This window comes from Capra hircus, chromosome 8 (assembly GCF_001704415.2).
Source record: "Capra hircus breed San Clemente chromosome 8, ASM170441v1, whole genome shotgun sequence".
Lineage (NCBI taxonomy): Eukaryota > Metazoa > Chordata > Mammalia > Artiodactyla > Bovidae > Capra > Capra hircus.
In genome coordinates, this window is record NC_030815.1 from 44168973 (window position 1) to 44190946 (window position 21974).

Consider the following 21974-nt stretch of genomic DNA (forward strand, 5'->3'; position numbering starts at 1 on the left):
CAGCTTGAATCATTGTCTTTTTTTTTTATGGTACACTGTCCTGGTAACTTTAGCCTTAGAGTAAGTCTATTTCTCCTTTATTGACTATGCCAAAGCCTTTGACTGTGTGGATCACAATAAACTGTGGAAAATTCTGAAAGAGATGGGAATACCAGACCTCCTGACCTGCCTCTTGAGAAACCTATATGCAAGTCAGGAAGCAACAGTTAGAACTGGACATGGAACAACAGACTGGTTCCAAATAGGAAAAGGAGCATGCTAAAGCTATATATTGTCACCCTGCTTATTTAACTTCTATGCAGAGTACATCATGAGAAATACTGGGCTGGAAGAAGCACAAGCTGGAATCAAGATTGCTGGGAGAAATATTAATAACCTCAGGTATGCAGATGATACCACCCATATGGCAGAAAGTGAAGAGGAACTAAAAAGCCTCTGGATTAAAGTGAAAGAGGAGAGTGAAAAAGTTGGCTTAAAGCTCAACATTCAGAAAACGAAGATCATGGCGTCTAGTCCCATCACTTCATGGGAAATAGATGGGGAAACAGTGGAAACAGTGTCAGACTTTATTTTATGGGCCTCCAAAATCACTGCAGATGGTGATTGCAGCCATGAAATTAAAAGACGCTTACTCCTTGGAAGAAAAGTTATGACCAACCTAGATAGCATATTGAAAAGCAGAGACATTATTTTGCCAACAAAGGTCCATCTAGTCAAGGCTATGGTTTTTCCAGTGGTCATGTATGGATGTGAGAGTTGGACTGTGAAGAAAGCTGAGCGCCGAAGAATTGGTGCTTTTGAACTGTGGTGTTGGAGAAGACTCTTGAGAGTCCCTTGGACTGCAAGGAGATCCAACCAGTCCATCCTAAAGGAGATCAGTCCTGGGTGTTCATTGGAAGGACTGATGTTGAAGCTGAAACTCCAATACTTTGGCTACCTCATGCGAAGAGTTGACTCATTGGAAAAGACCCTGATGCTGGGAGGGATTGGGGGCAGGAGGAGAAGGGGATGGCAGAGGATGAGATGGCTGGATGGACATGAGTTTGGGTAAACTCTGGAAGTTGGTGATGGGCAGGGAGGCCTGGTGTGCTGTGATTCATGGGGTCACAAAGAGTCGAACACGACTGAGCAACTGAACTGAACTGAAGTTGTGAAATTAGGTAGTGTAAATATTCTAATCTTGGTCTTTTTTTTTTTCAGGGTTGTTATAGTTATTTTAGATATTTTTGTTTTCAATATAAATTTTGTCATTAACTTATCAGTTTCTTCAAAAAGCCTGGTAGGATTTTAACTGGGACTGTGTTGAATCTATAGTATAATTTGGGAGAATTGTCATTAAAAAAAAATTCTTAAATTGAGGTGAAATTTGCTTTTCACATTGTGTTAGGTTCTTACGTACATTATATTTTTACTTCTGTATACACTACAGTGTGCTCACCACCAGAAATTTGATTTCCATCCTTCCCCATACAGCTATCCCCTTCACCTCTGGTAACCATTGCTCTGCTGTCTGCATCCATGTGTTCATTTTGTTTGGTTTGTTTCACTCATTTATTTATTATGTCTTTTATGTTTTATATATATATATTTATATATATATGTCTTTTATGTTATATATATACTTATATATATTATATATATATTATGTTTTTTATATTCCACATATGAGTGAAATCCTATAGTGTTTGTCTTTCTGTAACTTATTTCATTTAGTATAGTACCCTCAAGATTCATCTAGGTTGCCAGAGGTGGCTTTTAAGTTGAGAATACAGTGAAAAGGAGTCATTCATGCAAAGTCAGGGAGCACTTTCTACACAGAGGGAGCAGGTAGTGGAGACGACCTTTACATGGGAACCAGTGTAGCATGCTAGAAAACCATGAAGAAGGCAAGGGTGGTGGAAGGTTAGAAAGCCAGGTATGAAATGGGTATTGGATGGGATTGGAGTTACAAGCCAGGGCCAGGCCTTTTGCTTCTGAGGAAAACATTTGATGTAAAGAGGAAAACATTTGGATTATTCTGAAAGCCCTGGGAAGTGGCTGATGGGTTTTGAGCTGGACAAGTGATGTGGTTGATTGCTGTGGCAAATGAACAAATTGTTTCCTGTTTTTGACATTGAAAACAGTGCTGCAGTGAACATTAATGTGTGCCTCTTTGTTTTTATGTGACAGTGTTTCTCTAGAAGAGGTATGTAAGAGTGGAATCACTGGCTTCCAGGATATGCACATTTAAAGTTTTTAATAGATGCTGATAGATAAATTGCCTTCCCAAATGGCTGTACCTTTCTGCTGTGATAGAGGTGTATATGAAAGTACCCATTTTTCCAAACCTACCTAACACATTTTAACCTTTGCCCTTCTGGATGGACTGATATCTTACTGTTTTAATTTTTTTTTTTTACTGTATTTTTATGTTATTTATATGTTCTTTTAAATACATTGTTCTGTTCTTTGTTCTTGTTTTTCCCAAGGTGAAATTTTTCATTCACCAGAGATATTACCAGTTTAACATAGAGTTTTAGTAAATGTGAATTCTCCTTTTCCAGCAAGATTTGATAAATATTCAAGATTCTGCACAACTTCTTAAAACAAATGGTTCTTTCCTAGGCCTTTCCAGCTTTTAATGAAAGGGCAAGAACACAGGTACTGAATCTAAGATAGCTGGAGGAAGAGTCATCCCAGAGCTGAGGGAAGACCAGGGATTGAAAGGGTCTCTAATTCCTAGATTATGAAGTTTGAAGGGAATTACCAGCAAAATAAAGCTAAAAGGCTTTTAAACATCTGTGGGCTTGGTTGCTGGCTACAAATTGAATAAATATCTCCTTTGGATTAGTAGTGTAGGTGGAAACCTGAACTTTTAGATTTCTTTGAAAGGCCTTTCCCAGTTCTAGGAATGCCATAAATGTGGAGGTGATGTTGAAAGAAGTGAATTCTGTCTTTGAATGTCTAGCAGCTTGGCCTACTGTGATGAGAAAGGAGAACAAGATTTGTTTTTTCTCAGAATGTCCTAATATTAGAATCAACCTTAACTTTCAATAACCAAATTGCCTTTAATTTTCATAGTGAAATGGAGAGAAATAAGATATCTGTCTTTTCTGTATAGTAGTTTAGAAAGGTTGGGTTTTCAAAGTAGGATGGATGGTGTTTGTGAAGCCCTGATAGATTTGTTCAGGAAAAAAAGCCTATCAGTGTTAGGAAAGAAGTAATTTCCCACTATGCACTGGGTCCCATGTTAAATGGTTCAGTGTGTCATGAGCACAAAGTAAGGCAACACTAAAGAATCAGATGGGACAAAGAGTCATGTCTTTTTTTCTTTTTTCTTAAAGAATTACTTGCCATAATAAACTTGATTTCTGTTTCCAAAGAGCTCAGTTAATTTACTTTCATTGATACAGCTCTTTATTTTTCACATTGATGTATTTTGTATAGGCTTCCTAGGTGGTTCAGTGGTAAAGAATCCACCCGTGGAGGAAACATGGCGGTGATATTAAAAGAAGTTAATCCACAGTGCAGGAGACATGGATTCAGTCTCTGGGTTAAGAAGATCCCTGAAGGAGGAAATGGCTTCCCCCCTCTAGTGGGATTGCCTGAGAAATCCTGTGGACCGAGGAATCTGGTGGGCTACAATCCATGGGGTCACAAAGAGCCACTGACACAATTGAACAACTAAACAACATTATTTTGTACATCAATTTTATTTAGATATAATTCTCAGAAAACTTACCCTTTGAAGTATACAATTCTTGGCTTTAGTATATCCCCAGGTAAAGGAGAAACCATTACAACTATCTAATTCCAGAACATTTTCATAGCTCTCAGACTCTGTATCTGTTAGCAGTTACTCTCCATTTCCCCTGCCCCTATTTCCCAGCAACCATTCATCTACTTTCTGTCCCAATAGGTTTTCCCACTCAGACTCCTTTCACTTACCATAATGTTTTCAAGGTTCATCCATGTTGTAGCATGGATCAGCATTTTGTTTCTTTTTATTGCTGAATAAAATTCTATAGACCACATTTTGTTCTGCTCATCAGTTGATGGACATTTGAGTTTCTACTTTTTGGCTACTAGTCCCCTTTCTTCATGTTTACTTTTTTAAAAAACTATAATTTTCTAAACAATTTTAGATGTACAGAAAAGTTGAGCAGAGCAAAGAGTAGAAGGGAATGCCCATATCCACCCCCCACCCCTTATACTCACACAGTTAACTGCTGGCAGCAGTATGGTACATTTCTTACAATTGGTGAACCAATATTGATATTATTAACCAAGGTCCAAAAAAAAATGACAGAATGATCTCTGTTCGTTTCCAAGGGTAACCATTCAGTATCACAGTAATCCAAGTCTATGCTCCAACCAGTAATGCTGAAGAAGCTGAATTTGAACAGTTCTGTGAAGACCTACAAGACCTTCTAAAACTAACACCTGAAAAAGATAGGGGACTAGAATGCAAAAGTAGGAAGTCCAGAGATACCTGGAGTAACAGGCAAATTTGGCCTTGGAATACAAAACGAAGCAGGGCCAAGGGTAACAGTTTTGCCAAGAGAACGCATTGATCATAGCAAACTCTCAACAACACAAGAGAAGACTCTACACATGGAGATCACCAGATGGTCAGTACCGAAATCAGATTGATTATATTCTTTGCAGCCAAAGATGGAGAAGCTCTTTACAGTCAGCAAAAATAAGACCAGGAGCTGACTATGGCTCAGATCATGAACTCCTTATTGCAAAGTTCAGACTTAAATTGAAGAAAGTAGCGAAAACCACTAGACCATTTAGCTATGACCCAAATCAAGTCCTTTATGTCTGTGCAGTGGAAGTGACAAATAGACTCAAGGGATGAGATCTGATAGGGTGCCGGAAGAACTATGGATAGAGGTTCGTGACATTGTACAGGAAGCAGTGATCAAGACCAACACCATGAAAAAAAAAATGCAAAAAGGGAAAATGATTGTCTGAAGAAGCCTTAGAAATAGCTGAGAAAAGAAGAGAAGCTAAAGGCAAAGGAGAAAAGGAAAGACCCATTTGAATGCAGAGTTCCAAAGAATAGCAGGGAGAGATAAGAAAGCCTTCCTCAGTGATCAAAGCAAAGAAATAGAGGAAAATAATAGAATGGGAAAGACTAGAGATCTCTTCAGGAAGACTAGAGATACCAAGGGAACATTTCATGCAAAGATGGGCACACTAAAGCACAGAAATGGTATGGACTTAACAGAAGCAGAAGATATTAAGAAGAGGTGGCAAAAATACACAGAAGAACTATACAAAAAAGATCTTCATGACCCAGATAACCAGGATGGTGTGATCACTCACCTAGAGGCAGACATCCTGGAATGTGAAGTCAAGTGGGCCTTAGGAAGCATCACTATGAACAAAGCTAGTGGAGGTAATGGAATTCCAGCCGACCTATTTAAAATCTTAGTAAAAGATGATGCTGTGAAAGTGGTGCATTCAATATGCCAGCAAATTTGGAAAACTCAGCAGTGGCCACAGGACTGGAAAAGATCAGTTTTCATTCCAATCCCAAAGAAAGGCAATGCCAAAGAATGTTCAAACTACCACACAATTACATTCATTTCACATGCTAGCAAAGTAATGCTCAAAATTCTCCAAGCCAGGCTTCAGCAGTATGTGAGCCGTGAGCTTCCAGGTGTTCAAGATGGATTTTAAAAAGGCAGAGGAATCAGATCAGATTGCCAACGTCTGTTGGTGCATAGAAAAAGCAAGAGAATTCCAGAAAAAGCATCTGTTTCTGCTTTATTGATTATACCAAAGCCTTTGTGTAGATCACAAGAAACTGTGGAAAATTCTTAAAGAGAAGGGAATACCAGACCACCTTACCTGCCTCCTGAGAAATCTGTATGCAGGGCAACCAGCAACAGTTAGAACCGGACATGGAACAACAGATTGGTTCCAAATTGGGAAAGGAGTAAGTCAAGGCTGTATATTGTCACCCTGCTTATTTAACTTATATGCAGAGTACATCATGTGAAATGCCAGGCTGGATGAAGCACAAGCTGTAATCAAGATTGCCTAGAGAAATATCAGTAACCTCAGATATGCAGGTGACACCACCCTTATGGCAGAAAGTGAAGAGGAACTAAAGAGCCTCTTGATGAAAGTGAAAGAGGAGAGTGAAAAAGCTGGCTTAAAACTCAACATTCAGAAAATGAAAGATCTTGGCACCTGGTCCCATCACTTCATGGCAAATAGATGGGGGAACAGTGGAAACAGTGAGAGACTTTATTTTGGGGGGCTCCAAAATCACTGCTGTTGGTGATTGCAGCCATGAAATTAAAAGATGCTTGCTTCTTGGAAGAAAAGCTATGACCAACCTAGACAGCATATTAAAAAGCAGAGACATTACCGGCAAAGGTTGGTCTAGTCAAACCCATGGTTTTTCCAGTAGTCATGTATGGATATGAGAGTTGGACAATAAAGAAAGCTGAGCAACAAAGAATTGATGCTTTTGAACTGTGGTGCTGGGGAAGATTCTTGAGAGTCCCTTGGACTGCAAGGAGATCCAACCAGTCCATCCTAAAAGAAATCAGTCCTGAATGTTCATTGGAAGGACTGATGCTGAAGCTTACACTCTAATACTTTGGTCACCTGATGTGAAGAACTGACTCATTGGAAAAGACCCTGATGCTGGGAAATTTGAAAGCAGGAGGAGAAGAGAATGACACAGGATGAGATGGTTGGATGGCATCACTGACTTGATAGACATGAGTTTGAGTAAGCTCCCAGAGTTGGTGATGGACAGGGAAGCCTGGCATGCTGCAGTCATGGGATCGCAGAGTCAGACGCACCCGAACAACTGAACTGAAGTGATAGTTTATTTGGATATCCTTAGTTTGTACTTCGGAGAAGGCAATGGCACCCCACCCCAGTACTCTTGCCTGGAAAATCCCATGGACGGAGGAGCCTGGTAGGCTGCAGTCCATGGGGTCACTAAGAGGCACGACTGAGAGACTTCAATTTTACTTTTCACTTTCATGCATTGGAGAAGGAAATGGCAACCCACTCCAGTATTCTTGCCTGGAGAATCCCAGGGACAGAGGAGCCTAGTGGGCTGCCATCTATGGGGGTCACACAGAGTCGGACACGACTGAAGTGACTTAGCGGTAGCAGCAGCAGTTTGTACTTAGGAGCTTCCTTGTGTGGCCTTGTGGGTGTGGTGTGCCTGCCTTTCAGGAACACACCATATACAATAGCTAGAACATGGAAGGAACCTAGATATCCATCGACAGAATAATCGATACAAAGTTGTGGTACAAGATATAAAAGCTAGATTTAGAAAAGGCAGAGGAACCAGAGATCAAATTGCCAACATACACTAGGTCCTAGAAAAAGCAAGAGAATTCCAAAAAAAACTACTTTGCTAAAGCCTTTGACTGTTGGGCATGGCGCAACGGACTAGTTCAAAATTGGGAATGGAGTGTGTCAATGCTGTATATTGTCACCCTGCATATTTAACTTATATGCAGAGTAAATCATGCAAAATGCCAGGGTGGATGAATCACAAGCTGGAATCAAGATTGCCAGAAGAAATAGCAACAGCCTCAGATATACAGATGATAGCAGTTTAATGGCAGAAAGTGAAGAGGAACTAAAGAGCCTCTTGATGAAAGTGAAAGAGGAGAGTGAAAAAGCTGGCTTAAAACTCAACTTTCAGAAAATGAGTATCATGGCATCTGGTTGCACCACTTCATGGCAAGTAGATGGGGAAAATGTGGAAACAGTGACAGATTTCATTTTCTTGGTCTTCAAAATCAGTGCAGATGGTGACTGCAGCCACAAAATTACGAGATTCTTGCTCCTTGGAAGTATAGCTATGACAAACCTAGATAGTGTATTCGGAGAAGGCAATGCCAACCCACTCCAGTGTTCTTGCCTGGAGAATCCCAGGGATAGGGGAGCCCGGTGGGCTGCCATCTATGGGGTTGCACAGAGTCGAACATGACTGAAGCAACTTAGCAGCAGGAGTTTGTACTTAATGTCCCTTTTCTGTTCCAGGATCTCACACAGGATACCACATTACAGTTACTGTTATCTGATATCAAGGGTACATACTGTCAGTGTGATTTGTGATTGTTGATGATGACATTTTTACCTAACACCTGGGTGAAACCTGTTAGGTTTCTCCAAGGTAACTTATTCTCTCTCCCCCCACTTCAAAAGGTTCTGTTTGGAAGGAAGTCATTGTGCACTGCCTACAGTAAAAGATTGGGGGGGGGGTTATGCTCCATCTCCTAAAGGGTGAAATATCTACATAGTTTACCTGGAGTTTTTCTGCAAGGGAGATTTGCGTTTTTACCCCCATGTACTGGATAAAGAATCTGCCCGCAATGCAGGAGACACCAGAGACATAGGTTCAGTCCCTGGGTTAGGAAGATCCCCTGGAGGAGGAAATGGCAACCTACTGTAGTACTCTTGCCTGGAAAATCCCATGGACAGAGGAGCCTGGCAGATTACAGTCCATAGGGTCGCAGAGTCAGGCACAATTGAACATGCACACATGCTTTCTTCCTTCTGCCCATGTATTACTTTACTCAATCTTCTATTTTTTATACTTTGGTTAACAAGCATATGCTACTTTTATTTTGTTGCTCAGATTGTCCTGGTTCTGGCCATTGGGAGCTCTTTCTTGTTTCCCAGTGCCCCCTTTAACATACTTTCATCAGAGGGGGTAGTTTTGTTTTTAAAGAGTGTCCTTACTTTTCTCCTTTCATTTTTAAATAACCCCAGTCCCCATAGAAGTTGACTCTAGGAAAATTAACAATGCTCCCTTTCCCAGGTAATCGGATCCCTGTACTGATGGAGAAAAGTGCCTTACCTGCAGGGGGCTGAGGGGGAGGCATCAGGGAATCAAAGGTTGAATAAGACACCTGTCCCAGCCCTCCTGAATCTTAGCTGAGTAGGTCACACACGTAGTAATTGGTTAATTTGGGATTCAAGCACAAATCTGTTAGGCTTGAAAACTTCTGTTATTTGTTCTGTTTTAGACTGCATACAACTGAGAAGACTTAGAGGGTAAACACCTCTGAAGTAGAGGATAAAACTTTAAAGACTAGTAAGAAAGCTGTTTTCAAAATTTTCTACTGAAGAAACTAACTCCTTTAAGCTATTTTTGGTTATATTAGCCAACTTCTGATTTCTGACTGCAAATTGTCATTTTTCAAATTCTAATAGAGGATTTACTATCAGTAACAATCTGGCATAGTACAATATTTTCATTCTGCATTTTTACTAGATGCCACCTCAAATTTTTGAAGGTTGGGGGTATTAAATTATGAATATATACTATTGCTTGGTATTTTATCATAATGCACATTAAATTATGTTGCACTGAGCACTGCTACTTTATTCTCTGGGCTGATTTAAATGATGCCAATCTAAAAACTATGTTACTCCGAGGGATGGCAAGTGACTGAAACAGAGCATCTCTCTCATCTCATTTCTCCAGTGTGAGTAGGGAATGATGACCTGGTGATTTAGTTAAAGACACCGAAACTGCCGCCCTCTTTTGCCTCATTTAAGTTTCAAGATTATTATTACAGTAAAAAGTGCTTAATGTTGGTTCTTAAAGAAGAGAAAGACTGAGTCTCAGACTGGGTGTATCCTTTGAAATTGTCAAGCCATTTTGGTAAAAGATATTTCAAACTGGGTTTGTACTAGTCAATTGGTACAATTTAGTTGGTCATGGCCATTAAAAAAAATCAGTGATTACCTGTTTTATGAAACTTGCCTCAGTTGTATAAGTCTGTATGCAAGATCATGGTATAAAATATATTTCATACTGAGGTTAAATGTTCAAAGAAGTTGAGAATCACTGCTGGAAGGGGACTTCTCTCTAACCCTCCTGCTTTCCCTCCACCCATAACTTCCACAACTTCATGGCAGGATATTTCAATCTTCTGAAAATTTGAGTCATGGAGAACATTTTGGGAAGCTGAGATAGGAGGTAGTAGGGACAAGGCAACACTCTCACACTTCACTCTTGAGCTGGGGAGTGTAGTTAGAACATTAAAAATATTTCAACTCCTTATTTCAGCTCTTATGGAGGACAGAACCCATCAATGAAAACGGGTGACTAACTATGAAACAAAAACATTTATTGTTACACATTCTTTTACAGTTAAAACACTGTATACATTTCAGTGTCCTCTCCGGCTTCTTATTTTTAATCCTTCGAGACAGGTTTGCATATGGATGTGGCCTTAGATTGTTGGGTACATATTTTCCTACACCCCCGCCCCCGCTTTTTCATTTGAGAGGTTTTCAAAGCCGTTAAGAGAGTCTATGCAACTCCCGGCCCGATTGGCCGGCTGATCTTGAGGAGTGAAGCACCTTCCGTGCTGGCGGGTGGGTGCAAGAAGGAGGAGGCTGAAGGCTCTTGTGTAGGGTAATGCTCAAAGGACCCTCATCACTGCACTGCGTTGGGAGGCAGGAAGGGCGCTCTGAAGTAGGGCGAGAAAGGGTCTGAAGAGGGGCGGCAGAGTCCATCACACAAGGACTCAGAAACTTCAATAAAAGACAAAGTGCATCTTTGCCGGACAGTGTGGGAAAGGACAAATCGGCAGAAGTAAAAGACCACCATCTACAAGGGGGACCCCGAGCGTCTCAGCTTCTTGGAACACTCAATACAGGCTTCCAGCCCGGAGCCAGGTAGAGCGGCCGCTACCTCCCCGGCATCTGCAGAACCTGCTCCTCCATGAACTTGCCTAGAGCTGAGCGCCTTCGCCCTACACCCCCGCGCCGCCTCCGGGGCTCCGATGGGGAAGATGGTGACATCGATATCCTGGGAGAGGGGGAAGATGAAGAGGAGGAGGAAGATGAACCCGAGGGAAGTCAGCGGTTCCCAGAGCCTCTGCACCAGCCACAGCCGCAGGAGCCGCGGCAGGGGGCTGGCGCGCTTCCTGGAGAGCGCACCGAGAGCAGCGGCGGCCCGAGCAACTCTTCCGAATTCTGCCCCAAGTTCGGGGTTTCGACCGGGTCTACAGCGGTCTCTCGGGACGCCCCGCACCCGGCGAAGCCCCCCTACTCTTACATCGCGCTCATCACCATGGCCATTCTGCAGAGCCCGCACAAGCGCCTCACGCTCAGCGGCATCTGTGCCTTCATCAGTGGCCGCTTCCCTTACTATCGCCGCAAGTTCCCCGCCTGGCAGAATAGCATCCGCCACAACCTCTCCCTCAATGATTGCTTCGTCAAGATCCCCCGCGAGCCAGGACACCCGGGCAAGGGCAACTACTGGAGCCTGGACCCCGCCTCCCAGGACATGTTTGACAACGGCAGCTTCCTTCGGCGCAGGAAGCGCTTCAAGCGCCACCACCCACCTCCCGGAGCCCACCTGCACCACCCTTTCCCCCTGTCCGCTGCGCCCGCTGCTCTGCACGGCCCCTACCCGGGCATGCTGCTTGGGCCCCCGGCCCCGCCACAGCCTGTCCCTGGGGCCTATCCCGTCTCCACCCCTGGGAGCCGCCAGTGCGCGCTGCTACATCCTCACCCCCTCCGCTACCTGCTGCTCTCCGCCCCGGCCTACGCTGAGGTTCTCAGGAAAGAGCAAGGCGCGGATATGGGGACCCCCGGCGCCCTTCCGGCGCTGCAGCCCACGTTAGACTCCCAGCCTTGGGAAGAGAGCAAGGGGCCGGCGTCGCGGCCAGCTGGCGGATGCACCTCCTTCAGCATCGAGAGTATCATGCAAGGGGTCCAGGGAGCGGGTGCAGGCGCCGCGCAGAGTCTGCCCCCGACCCCGTGGGGTTACTGCCACCTGCCGCAGCGTTCGTCGTGCCTGTTGCATCCTCAGGCCGCTGCCCCCTTGCTCCATGTATCCGCTGCCCGGACAATTTTGAAGCAGCAGCAGCAGGATTGTACCAGCGGCTGCGCTCCCAGCAAGGGCGCTCTGCTGGGCCGTCACCTGTCCGCCACCGCGGCGCTGTTGGGGTGTCAGTCCGGAGCAGAGGGCTCTAGGCTGACGTCTCTGGTCGCCCTTTCGGGCGGAGAGGGGACCTCACCGGCCTTTTGAATAGCACCACCAGTCCCGGAGCTGACTAAGTAAGGCGGACGGGGAGCCAACCAGGAGGGCGGAGCCATCCGAGGTCGTCTTGTCCTCGCCATGGCGCACTTCACTTTGCACACTAGGCTTGCGTGTATCAGAATCCTGCAGCCGGGCAACCACAAATATCGGTTCGTATGGCGTCAGCGTCACCTCGCCATTTCTTTTGCTGCCTCCAGTCCTGACTTCCAAGGCTTTTTCGATTTGCACATTTCCAGAGGAACTATGAGGAGAAGGAAATGGCACCCCACTCCAGTACTCTTGCCTGGAAAATCTCATGGACAGAGGAGCCTGGTAGGCTGCAATCCATGGGGTCGCTAAGAGTCGGACATGACTGAGCGACTTCACTTTCACTTTTCACTTTCATGCATTGGAGAAGGAAATGGCAACCCACTCCAGTGTTCTTGCCTGGAGAATCCCAGGGATGGGGGAGCCTGGTGGGCTGCCGTCTATGGGGTCGCACAGAGTCAGGCACGACTGAAGTGACTTAGCAGCAGCAGCAGCAGCAGAGGAACTATGAACGTGAGTGGGGCGTTTTGTTCTGGTGTTAAAAGCAAAACAGAAAGTAAATCGTCCAATGCACTACGCGTTTCCCCCGTCTTCACTCCCGAGGAACTGCAAGTATTATTCCCAAGTCCAGTGCAGAATGCTTGTGCCCTTTATGCCTTCCTGAAATTGATGTGTAATGAGTAGAATTTTAATTGCAGAGGATTTATTTCCTATCTGTGTGTCTGATGTGCCATCTTCCGTGGAACAGTGTTAAAATTAAACCTAACTGTACAGACTAAATAAAGTGCTAAAACATTACACGATATGGTTTATGTTATTTCGCCTTCCAAGTGGAATTTAGAACTCCTTTAAAACTTAGTTCTTTCCTCTCAATTAAACAATTTAGTTTTATAACCCATATTCATTATGGACATAAGAAACAAATGTTTTCAAAATGGTTTGTAAAACTTGCGAATATTTGAAGTTGAAAAAATCCTGGTTTTAAAAATGCGGGATTTAGTATTTATGAAATCTATAAATAAAAAATAATTGGAAGCCATCTAACTATATATTCTCCATTTATATTCCGTCTTTCTAAAGCATTGATTTTTTTTCTCCCAACTAAACTGAAGGGTGATATGAGGTGAATCTTAAATGTAGTGGCCAAAGTTTATTCAGGAAAAATAAAAGGCAATTTAAAAATAGAAATTTAAAAACTAGAACCCAGAGAAAAGGGAAATATCAAACGAAGCATTCGGATCCTGGATATTTGCAGTTTTGAAAACTCTTTCTCTGTACCTTCTATAAACTTCTATTCCCTTTCTTTAGAATAGAAAGAAGTTTTAAAAAAAATCTGAAAGGACTTTGCCACCAGGAAGGTTTCACTGTATTTGGTTTCAGGGAGGGAGGCAAACAAAACGAAGATGTCCATCAAGAAATAACTCTCGCCAGAAAAAAGCGAATTTCTAGACACCCTGCAGCTCTTGCGGTCCTGCGCAGGTCTCAGGTTTCAAAAGAATCGTGTTCCTTGCGGGTTTTGAAGAAGTTCCTCTGTGAATGTAAGCTGGTTCCCCGTCGTCTGCTACCCTGCCCCAAGTGAGAATTTCTCTTTCCCGGAGGGAGGGATCACACAGAGACGTTTTTAGAGCTGTGTAATTGACCGTTTTTATCCCAGCTTCTCATTTCCGTCCCATCACTCTATCTAAGATCTCCACTTCCTCCCGGCTTGCAACAGTTTGTTCAGAGGGTGTTCTGGAAAGTTCCCAAGCTCAACCTTGGTAGCCGCCATACGCGTTTCTGCTTCCGATTCTGCCCTCCCTTCAACACCTGCAGCCTCCGCCCGCAAGGCAGACACCACCAGTTGACTACGTCTGCTCTTGTTCTCGGCCTTCAGGCGATCCTCAAACCCCCCTACTCCCCCTTCTCCCTCCGTAGACGTTGCCAAATCCTGAACTCAGTCTGCCTCGCCCTCGTCACCTCAGCTTTAAGATCCTTTTCGCAAATTTTGCGGGTCCGGTGTCACCTAAATGCTTGGAAACAAGCGAGAATATAAAGGGAACCTATTTCATGCTAACGACTCACCCGTTCACATTCCAATTTCCCCCTGCCCCTTGTGCGAAAACTCTCCAGGCCTACATTCGTTCACTTGTACGAGCAATAAACGTCAGGGCGCGGGGCACAGCCGCGGAAGAGCCCAGAGCCGGCCGGAGTTTCTCCTGCGCGCCCCGCAGAACACGAGAGATTACGTTCTTCCCGCGGCCCCAGGCCAGAACAGCGGACCCCGGAGCCCGGCCCAAGCGGCCCCTCATTGCCTAATTACTACGACGAATCTTCGATTCTGTGGAAGAGTAAGTTAAACGTTCTCCTATCGAACGTGGAACTCGGGTCACCTGCACGAAGCGCCGCGATCGCGCGGAGAGATCGGGCCTTCTCTGGGGCTTGCCGACCGGACCGGGGCCTGTGCGGCTGCTACAGAGGGCCCACCCACAAGGGCCCACCCACAACACCGAGCCCTGGCGGAGCCCTCGGAGCTGGGCGGCCTGGCGCAGCCAGGCCGGCCTCATGGCGGCGCAGTTCCTGGGCTGGGCGGCCTGCGGCGGGAACATGCGGAGGGCTCGCCATGCTCTGCGCGGTGATTCGGCCGGGCCGAGTTCTGGAACGCGCTGAGCGCTAGGCCGCGCCTCTGGTACCTGGTCCGGCTCCGAGGCCTCTGTACAGGCATCAGGGCTCCTCCCAGGCCCGGAGCTCTGTCCACCTGGGCCCAAGGCTTGGGCAAGAACGCGGGCCCTTCTGAGACAGGACTGATTGGAAGCGTCCAGAGCTGCCGGGGTAGTGGAGCCTCAGGGCTGGAGCTCAGTGAGAAGGATTTGGGAGTCACAAAGAGACCAGGGCGAGGTTAGAAGAAAAAACAAGGAAAAGTCACTTTCCCCGGGGTGGTGGTGTAGTCGCTAAGTCGTGTCGGACTCTTTACGACCCTGTAGACTGTAGCCTGCCCGGCTCCTCTATCTGGAGTGGGTTGCCATTTCCTTCTCCAGGGGATCTTCCTGACCCAGGGATCGAACACGAGTCTCCTGCATTACAGCCAGATTCTTTACTGACTGAGCCACCAGGCAAACCCTTGGGTCCAGCCCGCTAATAATAACACTAGTATTATTAACAATAGTGGCTAATCCTGATCTGCTCCCTGTCTGCGGAGCAATGGATTTCCCTTTAACCTTCCTAGCACCCAATGAAGACGACACAATGAAATCTCCATCATATAAAGAAGAAATCTGGACTTAGAGAAATTAAGAAACTCGCCCGAGGACCTTAGGCGGTGGTACTGGGCTCTGTCGGGTTTCTCAACTACTAACCGCCATGGGCGTCTGTCACCTTATAATACCTGGGCCTCGAGTAGGCCTCAGAGGCTGAGGCGACCCGGGTCCTAGAGCCTACATCCAGGCTCCTGGTCTCTGGCCCCTTGCGTCAGGAGGCGCCTTTCTTTCCTCAAGAGCCGGATGCCCTAAGGACACGCGCCGTGCCATCCCCAGCCCGGCGTCCTGACTCTGCGTTTCCCTAGGAAGCTAGGAAGCGCCTGGGCGGAGCGGAGGGAAGATCAAGGAGGGGCCCGGGACTGGCCATGCCCGGCCCACGCCAAACGAGAGGACTTAGTTTAACCCAAGGTCGTCAGTGAGGAGTCAGCCGAGAGTCCTTAGTGAGTTTTTCCTCCTCAGCAGGATTTTCGCTCTTTCCCCTCGTGATCTCCAGGAACCCAGGCACCCTCCATGTACGTAACGGGACCCCATCCGTCCGCCTGCAGTCCCGGAGCCGCTGCCTCCTCCCCAGCCGCCCGCGCATCTTGGAGGTGGAGGTACGCCCGCGCTGCCCAGCCAAGCCCCGGTTCTCTTCGGAATCTTGACCCTGCGCTTCACCTCACGCTCCGCGGGGGCCTGGATCCTGACAGCGCGGAAGGGACCCTGATGTGCCCAGGTTGTCGGGCGCGGCCGGCCTTGCGAGAGGCGATGAGGGGTGGGGGCTCCTGGATGAGGAAGGACTAGCCCTCAGTCCCCCGCAGCCGGCAGGAATAGGAGTGCAGGTGGGGGTCCCCGCAGAGAAGGAGGGAGGGCGTCTGTGGATTGGGCGGACTGGACCCCGAGGTGGTCGAAGGCTGCTAGCCTGGGGGCCTGCACGCCCCACGTAGGTGCGACGTGGCACCGCGATAACGTGAGTTTCGCCCGGTTCCTGCGTACAGTGGTTGTGCAGTACTTGCTTATTCAAGAGAATGTAGCTAATGATTCAGGAACCTCTCTCGGCTCCTAAACCGGGCATCTGCCTAAACCAGACACTCCCTCTCATTCATTTTGACATGGATGAAATAACGGACTGTAGGATATCTAGAGGTACAGCGGACGCTACGGTAAGTAGAATCAAACCACAATTCTTTAAGAATTAACAAAGGCTGGGGGAGGGAGATAGAGCACATTTCGTTTTCTAATAATTTGCACCCTGCTTCACATTTTATGGTAGTGTGAGGAACTTCTAGTCATCATCCCCGCAACTCCCAGCATTTAGGAAGAATGTTCAGAAATGTCTTCCCACGTTGATATATGATTCCAGTCTGAATGGTAAAATTACTCTAATTGCTAATGTCACCTTGTAATTTCTACAAAAATAGGTTAGTCTTAATGGCCATGTTTTCATATCAGCACTGATATTAAGTGGGTTTAAACATTAATTCGGGACTTCCCTGGTGGCTCAGACGGTAAAGCGTCTGTCTACAATGCGGAAGACACGAGTTCGATCCCTGGGTTGGGAAGATCCCCTGGAGAAGGAAATGGCAGTCCACTCCAGGACTATTGCCTGGAAAATCCCCTGGACAGAGGAGCCTGGTAGGCTATGGCCCATGGGGTCACAAAGAGTCGGACAAGACTGAGCCGACTTCACTTCACTTCAAACATTAATTCGGAGAAGGCGATGGCATCCCGCTCCGGTACTCTTGCCTGGAAAATCCCATGCATGGAAAAGCCTGGTAGGCTACAGTCCATGGGGTCGTGAAGAGTCGGACACGACTGAGCGACCTCACTTTCACTTTTCATTTTCATGCATTGGAGAAGAAAATGGCAACCCACTCCAGTGTTCTTGCCTGGAGAATCACAGGGACAGAGGAGCCTGTGGGCTGCCGTCTGTGGGGTCGCACAGAGTCGGACAGGACTGAGGCGACTTAGCAGCAGCAGCAAACATTAATTGAGTTCATATACACCACCAGGTGTAAAGAACTTAAATAAGTGATAGCTATTAATACCAAAATTTGCCCTCCCCTCAAAAAAAAAAAAACAAAACAAAAACAACCAAACAGAACCCACAGGAAAATTAGGTGTAGGAAAAGGAAAACGATTTGAAGACCCAGTCGAAATTCAGTAACACCAGCTTCCTGTTGCTCAGCTGTTTTAACATAATTAAGGTTTATATGTTAAAATGAATGCTTATAAAAGACGTACTTAGTTATAAACTTCCTTTTCTTATTTGTTCTTAGAATGCAGGGTATGCTTATTGAAATCAGTAATTAAATCTATTTGGGGATAGTTATGATTTATTCTAACAGTGAAGCAGTTTCTGTTCAGGCAAAGAGAACAATGAGATTGAATTAAGCATGATTAAAATTAATTCCTTTTCTTTAGATACTGTCATTTTACTACCAGTAACTATGTCTATATTCAAAGCCATGCTTATGACCAATAGTTCTTAAAATTAAATTGATTGTATTATTATGTTATTGATGGTATCTGTTGTGTAAGAGACATTGTGCCATATTTCAAGCTGTGTTTATTTTTTCATTTATTAAACTTTTTCTATAATGGAAGCTTCCAAACATATAAAGAGATTAACATAATTAACCTCTATATATCTCTTTGTTAGGCCAGTTTTGTTTCATATTTACCCTCTGACAGTCCTTTCCCACTGGATTATTTTGAATCAAACCCCAGATATCTTACCATTCCATCTACAAATATTTTTGAAAATTTCTCTAAAAGATAAGAATTACATCATTGTTACCACAGTGTCATTATCACCATATCTAAATAATTCATTAATAGTGTCAATTTATCCAGGCTATGCTTAAATATCTTCTATTCTCTCAAAACAAATTTCTATTAGTTGGCTGGTCTGAATTTGGATGCAAATAAGGGCTACACATTATATTTGTTTGATATAGTCTCTTCTGTCTCTTTTAGGTTTCATCAATTCTTTTTCTTTAAATTGAATTTTTGTGGAAGAATCTGGACTATCTCCAAGAATTTGACATTTGTGAACTTGTGGTTACAAGCAATGTTTTTATGATATTTAGAGATATTTCCAGGGATAAGATTATTTGGACTATTGAATATTAGCAAATATTGATAATAATACTGTTTGCAGAGGGGGCAGAGCTTAGTTAAGATACCTTTAAGAGCAGAGCTAACTGTTGAGAAAGTATTATTAGGGTAAGCATGAGCCTGGGAAATGTAATTTTTTTCCTAAATGTAAATATAACATTTTCTTACAACTTTAAAAATGAAATTATTTCCCATGTATTTATAGAAATATAAAATTACCAATCAAATACTTCATCTAAAAATTTAAATCTAGTCTTATTTTGGCATGAATGAAGTTCTTTACACCTTTAAATTTTTAGTTGAAGTTCCAAAGACATTTTATGTTTCAAAATTTTATGTTTTAGGGACTTCCCTGGCAGTCCAGTGGTTAAGACTCTGAGCTCCCAATGCAGGGGGCATAGGTTTGATCCCTGGTCTGGGAGCTAAGACCCAACATGCTGCAGGCCCCATCCCACAAATTGTTTTATATTGTTTTGTATTTTAGAATGAAAAGTGGTGACATTAAGTGAGATCAGGGATAGGGTAATTGCATAAATTCTGTGCTCATGAGAAGAAAATTCATTTTAGGATAAGTCTAAATTGAACAGACTTATGAAAGAAATTAGACTAAACAAAAAATTCACTTTAAGAAATATATTTACTAAAAATTATATGCCTACTAAATTCAATTTCCATTTTTCTGTTGTACATTTGGGTTTTGTTATCGTTTGTCTCATTCTGCAGTTCTTTGTAGAAGTTTTGGTGTTCCCAGTCTCTGGAATCCCTATGTAGATAGAGACCAAGTTTTAGTCATCTTAGTATCTTATGAAATTAATTTGATTCTGTTGTATCTGTCATACTGATGTTTGTAAAAATGTGTTACGTATTTTGGGCTCTGATTTGTTTAGATGGATCTAACTATTATTCAAATTATTGTTGTTCAAAAAACTATTATTCCCCTAGAACAAATAGAGATTTTAGGTAAAACTAGATTTGGATATTCTAATACATTAATTAATAGATTACTTTGTTAGTACCTGTTAAGTAAGCAGGTGGTGTTTTATATAATGTTGGGTATTTTTTGCTTATCTGAATTTCCTAATTCACTGCATTTGGCACTTAATCAATATAATATTACATACCATATCACATGGTATATACAAATATATGTATATATTTTATGTTCAGTAGCTTTCAAACTTTAATCCTGGAATCGATTTCCAATGTTTTCTTAAACCATTTAAATACTGGCTATAGGGAACAGCTTCTGTTTGTTAAAATAAAATGTAGATTCCAGTTTTCTCAGGACTAACCTCGCTTCCAAGAATAGACGGTAGTGAGGAATTGGGTCTCTGGATGAAAAGTGTGTTGGCTTGCATTCCATTTCTGTCTCTTACTAGCTCTGCTGTCTTGGACAAACAGCCTCTCAATTTCCCCATCTATACAATGGTGATAATTTTAGATTTCGTTGTAAAGATCACCTGAAATAATGCATGTGAATGGTTAGTCTGGCAGGTTAAATACTCTAAACATCAGCTGTTAGTTAGTGATGATAATAACCGTGATGTGTCCTTAAATATTGGTGGCATCTTCCCTGATACCTTCTTTCTTGTGTCCTGCTCGGTCTTCACATGGCAGACATTCTTTAGTTCCTGCCCCATATGGTTGATGTATAGGGCATGCCATTTCTTTCCTGCCAGACAGTTCCCAGTGCAGATCTCCTGCTAACTTAGCTTAGCCTTCTGGTGTGAGGGACAAGCACATGCACCATCACTTCCCAAGGACCGGTGTAGTGAAGTACACACCCTTTGGGCGAACCCTTCCTGTTTACCAAGAAAACTGCTTTTGCCTGTCACCAAAGCCTCAGAAAATAACACGAAGTCACCACAACACCTCTAAAATTAGAATTCACACTTATAGAATAAAGGAGCATCCTTTCTTTGAATGAACCCCGTGCTTCATTTCTGCTCAGCTTGATTTTCACTTGATATGTTGGTTTATCTTTCATTCATTCATCTAGAAAGTATTCCTTGAGCAATTACTCTGTTAAGTACTGTGCTAGGAGCAACGGATAATACCATGATGAAGATGACTGAAGAAGTCCCCACCACCGGGGCTCAGAGTCCAGCAGAGGACACAGACAAGGAAGCAGGCAACTATAGGATTGTGTGATGGGGGCAATGCAGGGTAAACCCACGGTGTTGTAAGAACATGTAGAGGATGGCACATGTGTGCAGCTCAGTGGCAGAGGGCATCAGCTTCTTCAGGTCATACTTATCAACGATATTGAAGGTGAGGAGAAAGACATGGATTCTAGTTTGTTTTCATGGGTTCCAGTTGGCTCTGGTGGGTTTCCATCTCTCCCTGCTTTTCCCAGCATCATGTGTAGCTTCACTCGAGACAGATGCATTGTCTACCTGCAGTGACCTTTGGCCCCCACCAGGCACAAAGGCATCAGTCTCCTGTGGACTTCTTCACCAGCTCCTACAGTTACACATTGTCTAATCCTTGTAATAAATCCCTTATTGCATATTACTTGTCATGTTTCTGCTTCTTAGAATGAATCCTAATGTATAAATAACCCATTAGGTTAAAAACACCTTATGAAAATGGACCATGTGATATCCTTTTCCCTTTGAAGTCTAGACCAAGGATCAGTGAAATATTTTTTGCTCTGTGGGCCACTTATAATCAATCTCTCTCCCTTTATTTCATCTCTTCCTTCTCTTTCTCCTACTATTTTTACTTGTCCTCCTCTTCCTTTTTCTTTTCTTCTCCTCTCTCCTCTTCCTCTTAACAATCTTTAAAAAATGTGAAACTATTTTTTGCTCACAGGCAATACAAATGGGGCCCATAGTTTGCTGGCCCTGATCTGTTGTAGCTCAGTGGCTCTCAGAGAAGCGACACCACATTGTAGGGAGGGATTTTTGAGTTTTCTGTGCAGTGATTGGGAGGCATTACTGACATTTTTGGGGGTGAGATTTAGGGTTGATGAACATCCTGAAATAGACAGTCCCACCCAAGAAAGAAAACCATTCATGGTATATGAATTTGAATCACCTTCTACAATGGTCTACATTTGTAGCTGTTGCGGTCAGGTAATCTGCATGTTTAAATGTAAGCAGGTAACTAGTGACAGTCTTACTTAAGCATTTGGAAAAATTTTAATCTTTATTTCTGTAAGTACTTTTCTGTCCCTTCTTCCCCCAGGGATTCTAAACTCACATAATATTAGGACTTCCCAGGTGGTGCTAGTGGTGAAGAACCTGCCTGCCAATGCAGGAGGGCGTAAGAGACACAGGTTCGATCCCTGGGTTGGGAAGACGCCCTGGAGGAGGGCATGGCAACCCACTCCAGTATTCCTGCCTGGAAAATCCAATGGACTGAAGAGCCTGGCAGGCTGCAGCCCATAGGGACAGAGTCCAACACAACTGAAGTGACTTAGCACAAACACACAAAGTTGTCCCATAGCCCACTGCTACTCTATTAGCCTCTTTTCTCTGTGTTTCATTTTGAGTAATTTGTATTGCTATGTTTTAAAATTTGTCTTTTTTTCCTGTGATGTTTAATTGGTCATTAATCCTATCCAATGTATT

The 21974-nt window shown here is 44.0% G+C and overlaps 2 protein-coding genes across 2 annotated transcripts in view; both read left to right on the forward strand.

The window, feature by feature from the left end:
* LOC102185181 (COBW domain-containing protein 1) overlaps positions 1-3549 on the forward strand; it is a 56634-nt gene extending 53085 nt beyond the window's left edge. Inside the window, exon 16 of the mRNA XM_005683712.3 lies at positions 3427-3549. The gene's annotated coding sequence lies outside the window, so the exon portion shown is untranslated. The remainder of the gene's footprint in view (positions 1-3426) is intronic.
* LOC102186014 (forkhead box protein D4-like 1) lies at positions 10202-12293 on the forward strand. Its single transcript, XM_018052824.1, has 2 exons — positions 10202-11798; positions 11843-12293. The coding sequence occupies exons 1-2, from the start codon at positions 10715-10717 to the stop codon at positions 11971-11973; spliced, it is 1215 nt and encodes a 404-aa protein (XP_017908313.1). The 5' UTR covers positions 10202-10714; the 3' UTR covers positions 11974-12293.

Coding starts and splice junctions, on each gene's coding strand:
- LOC102186014 (XM_018052824.1), top strand. CDS start 10,715: ATGAACTTGCCTAGAGCTGAGCGCCTTCGCCCTACACCCCCGCGCCGC. Junction 11,799..11,842: donor GCAGCGTTCGTCGTGCCTGT/TGCATCCTCAGG, acceptor GTATCCGCTGCC/CGGACAATTTTGAAGCAGCA.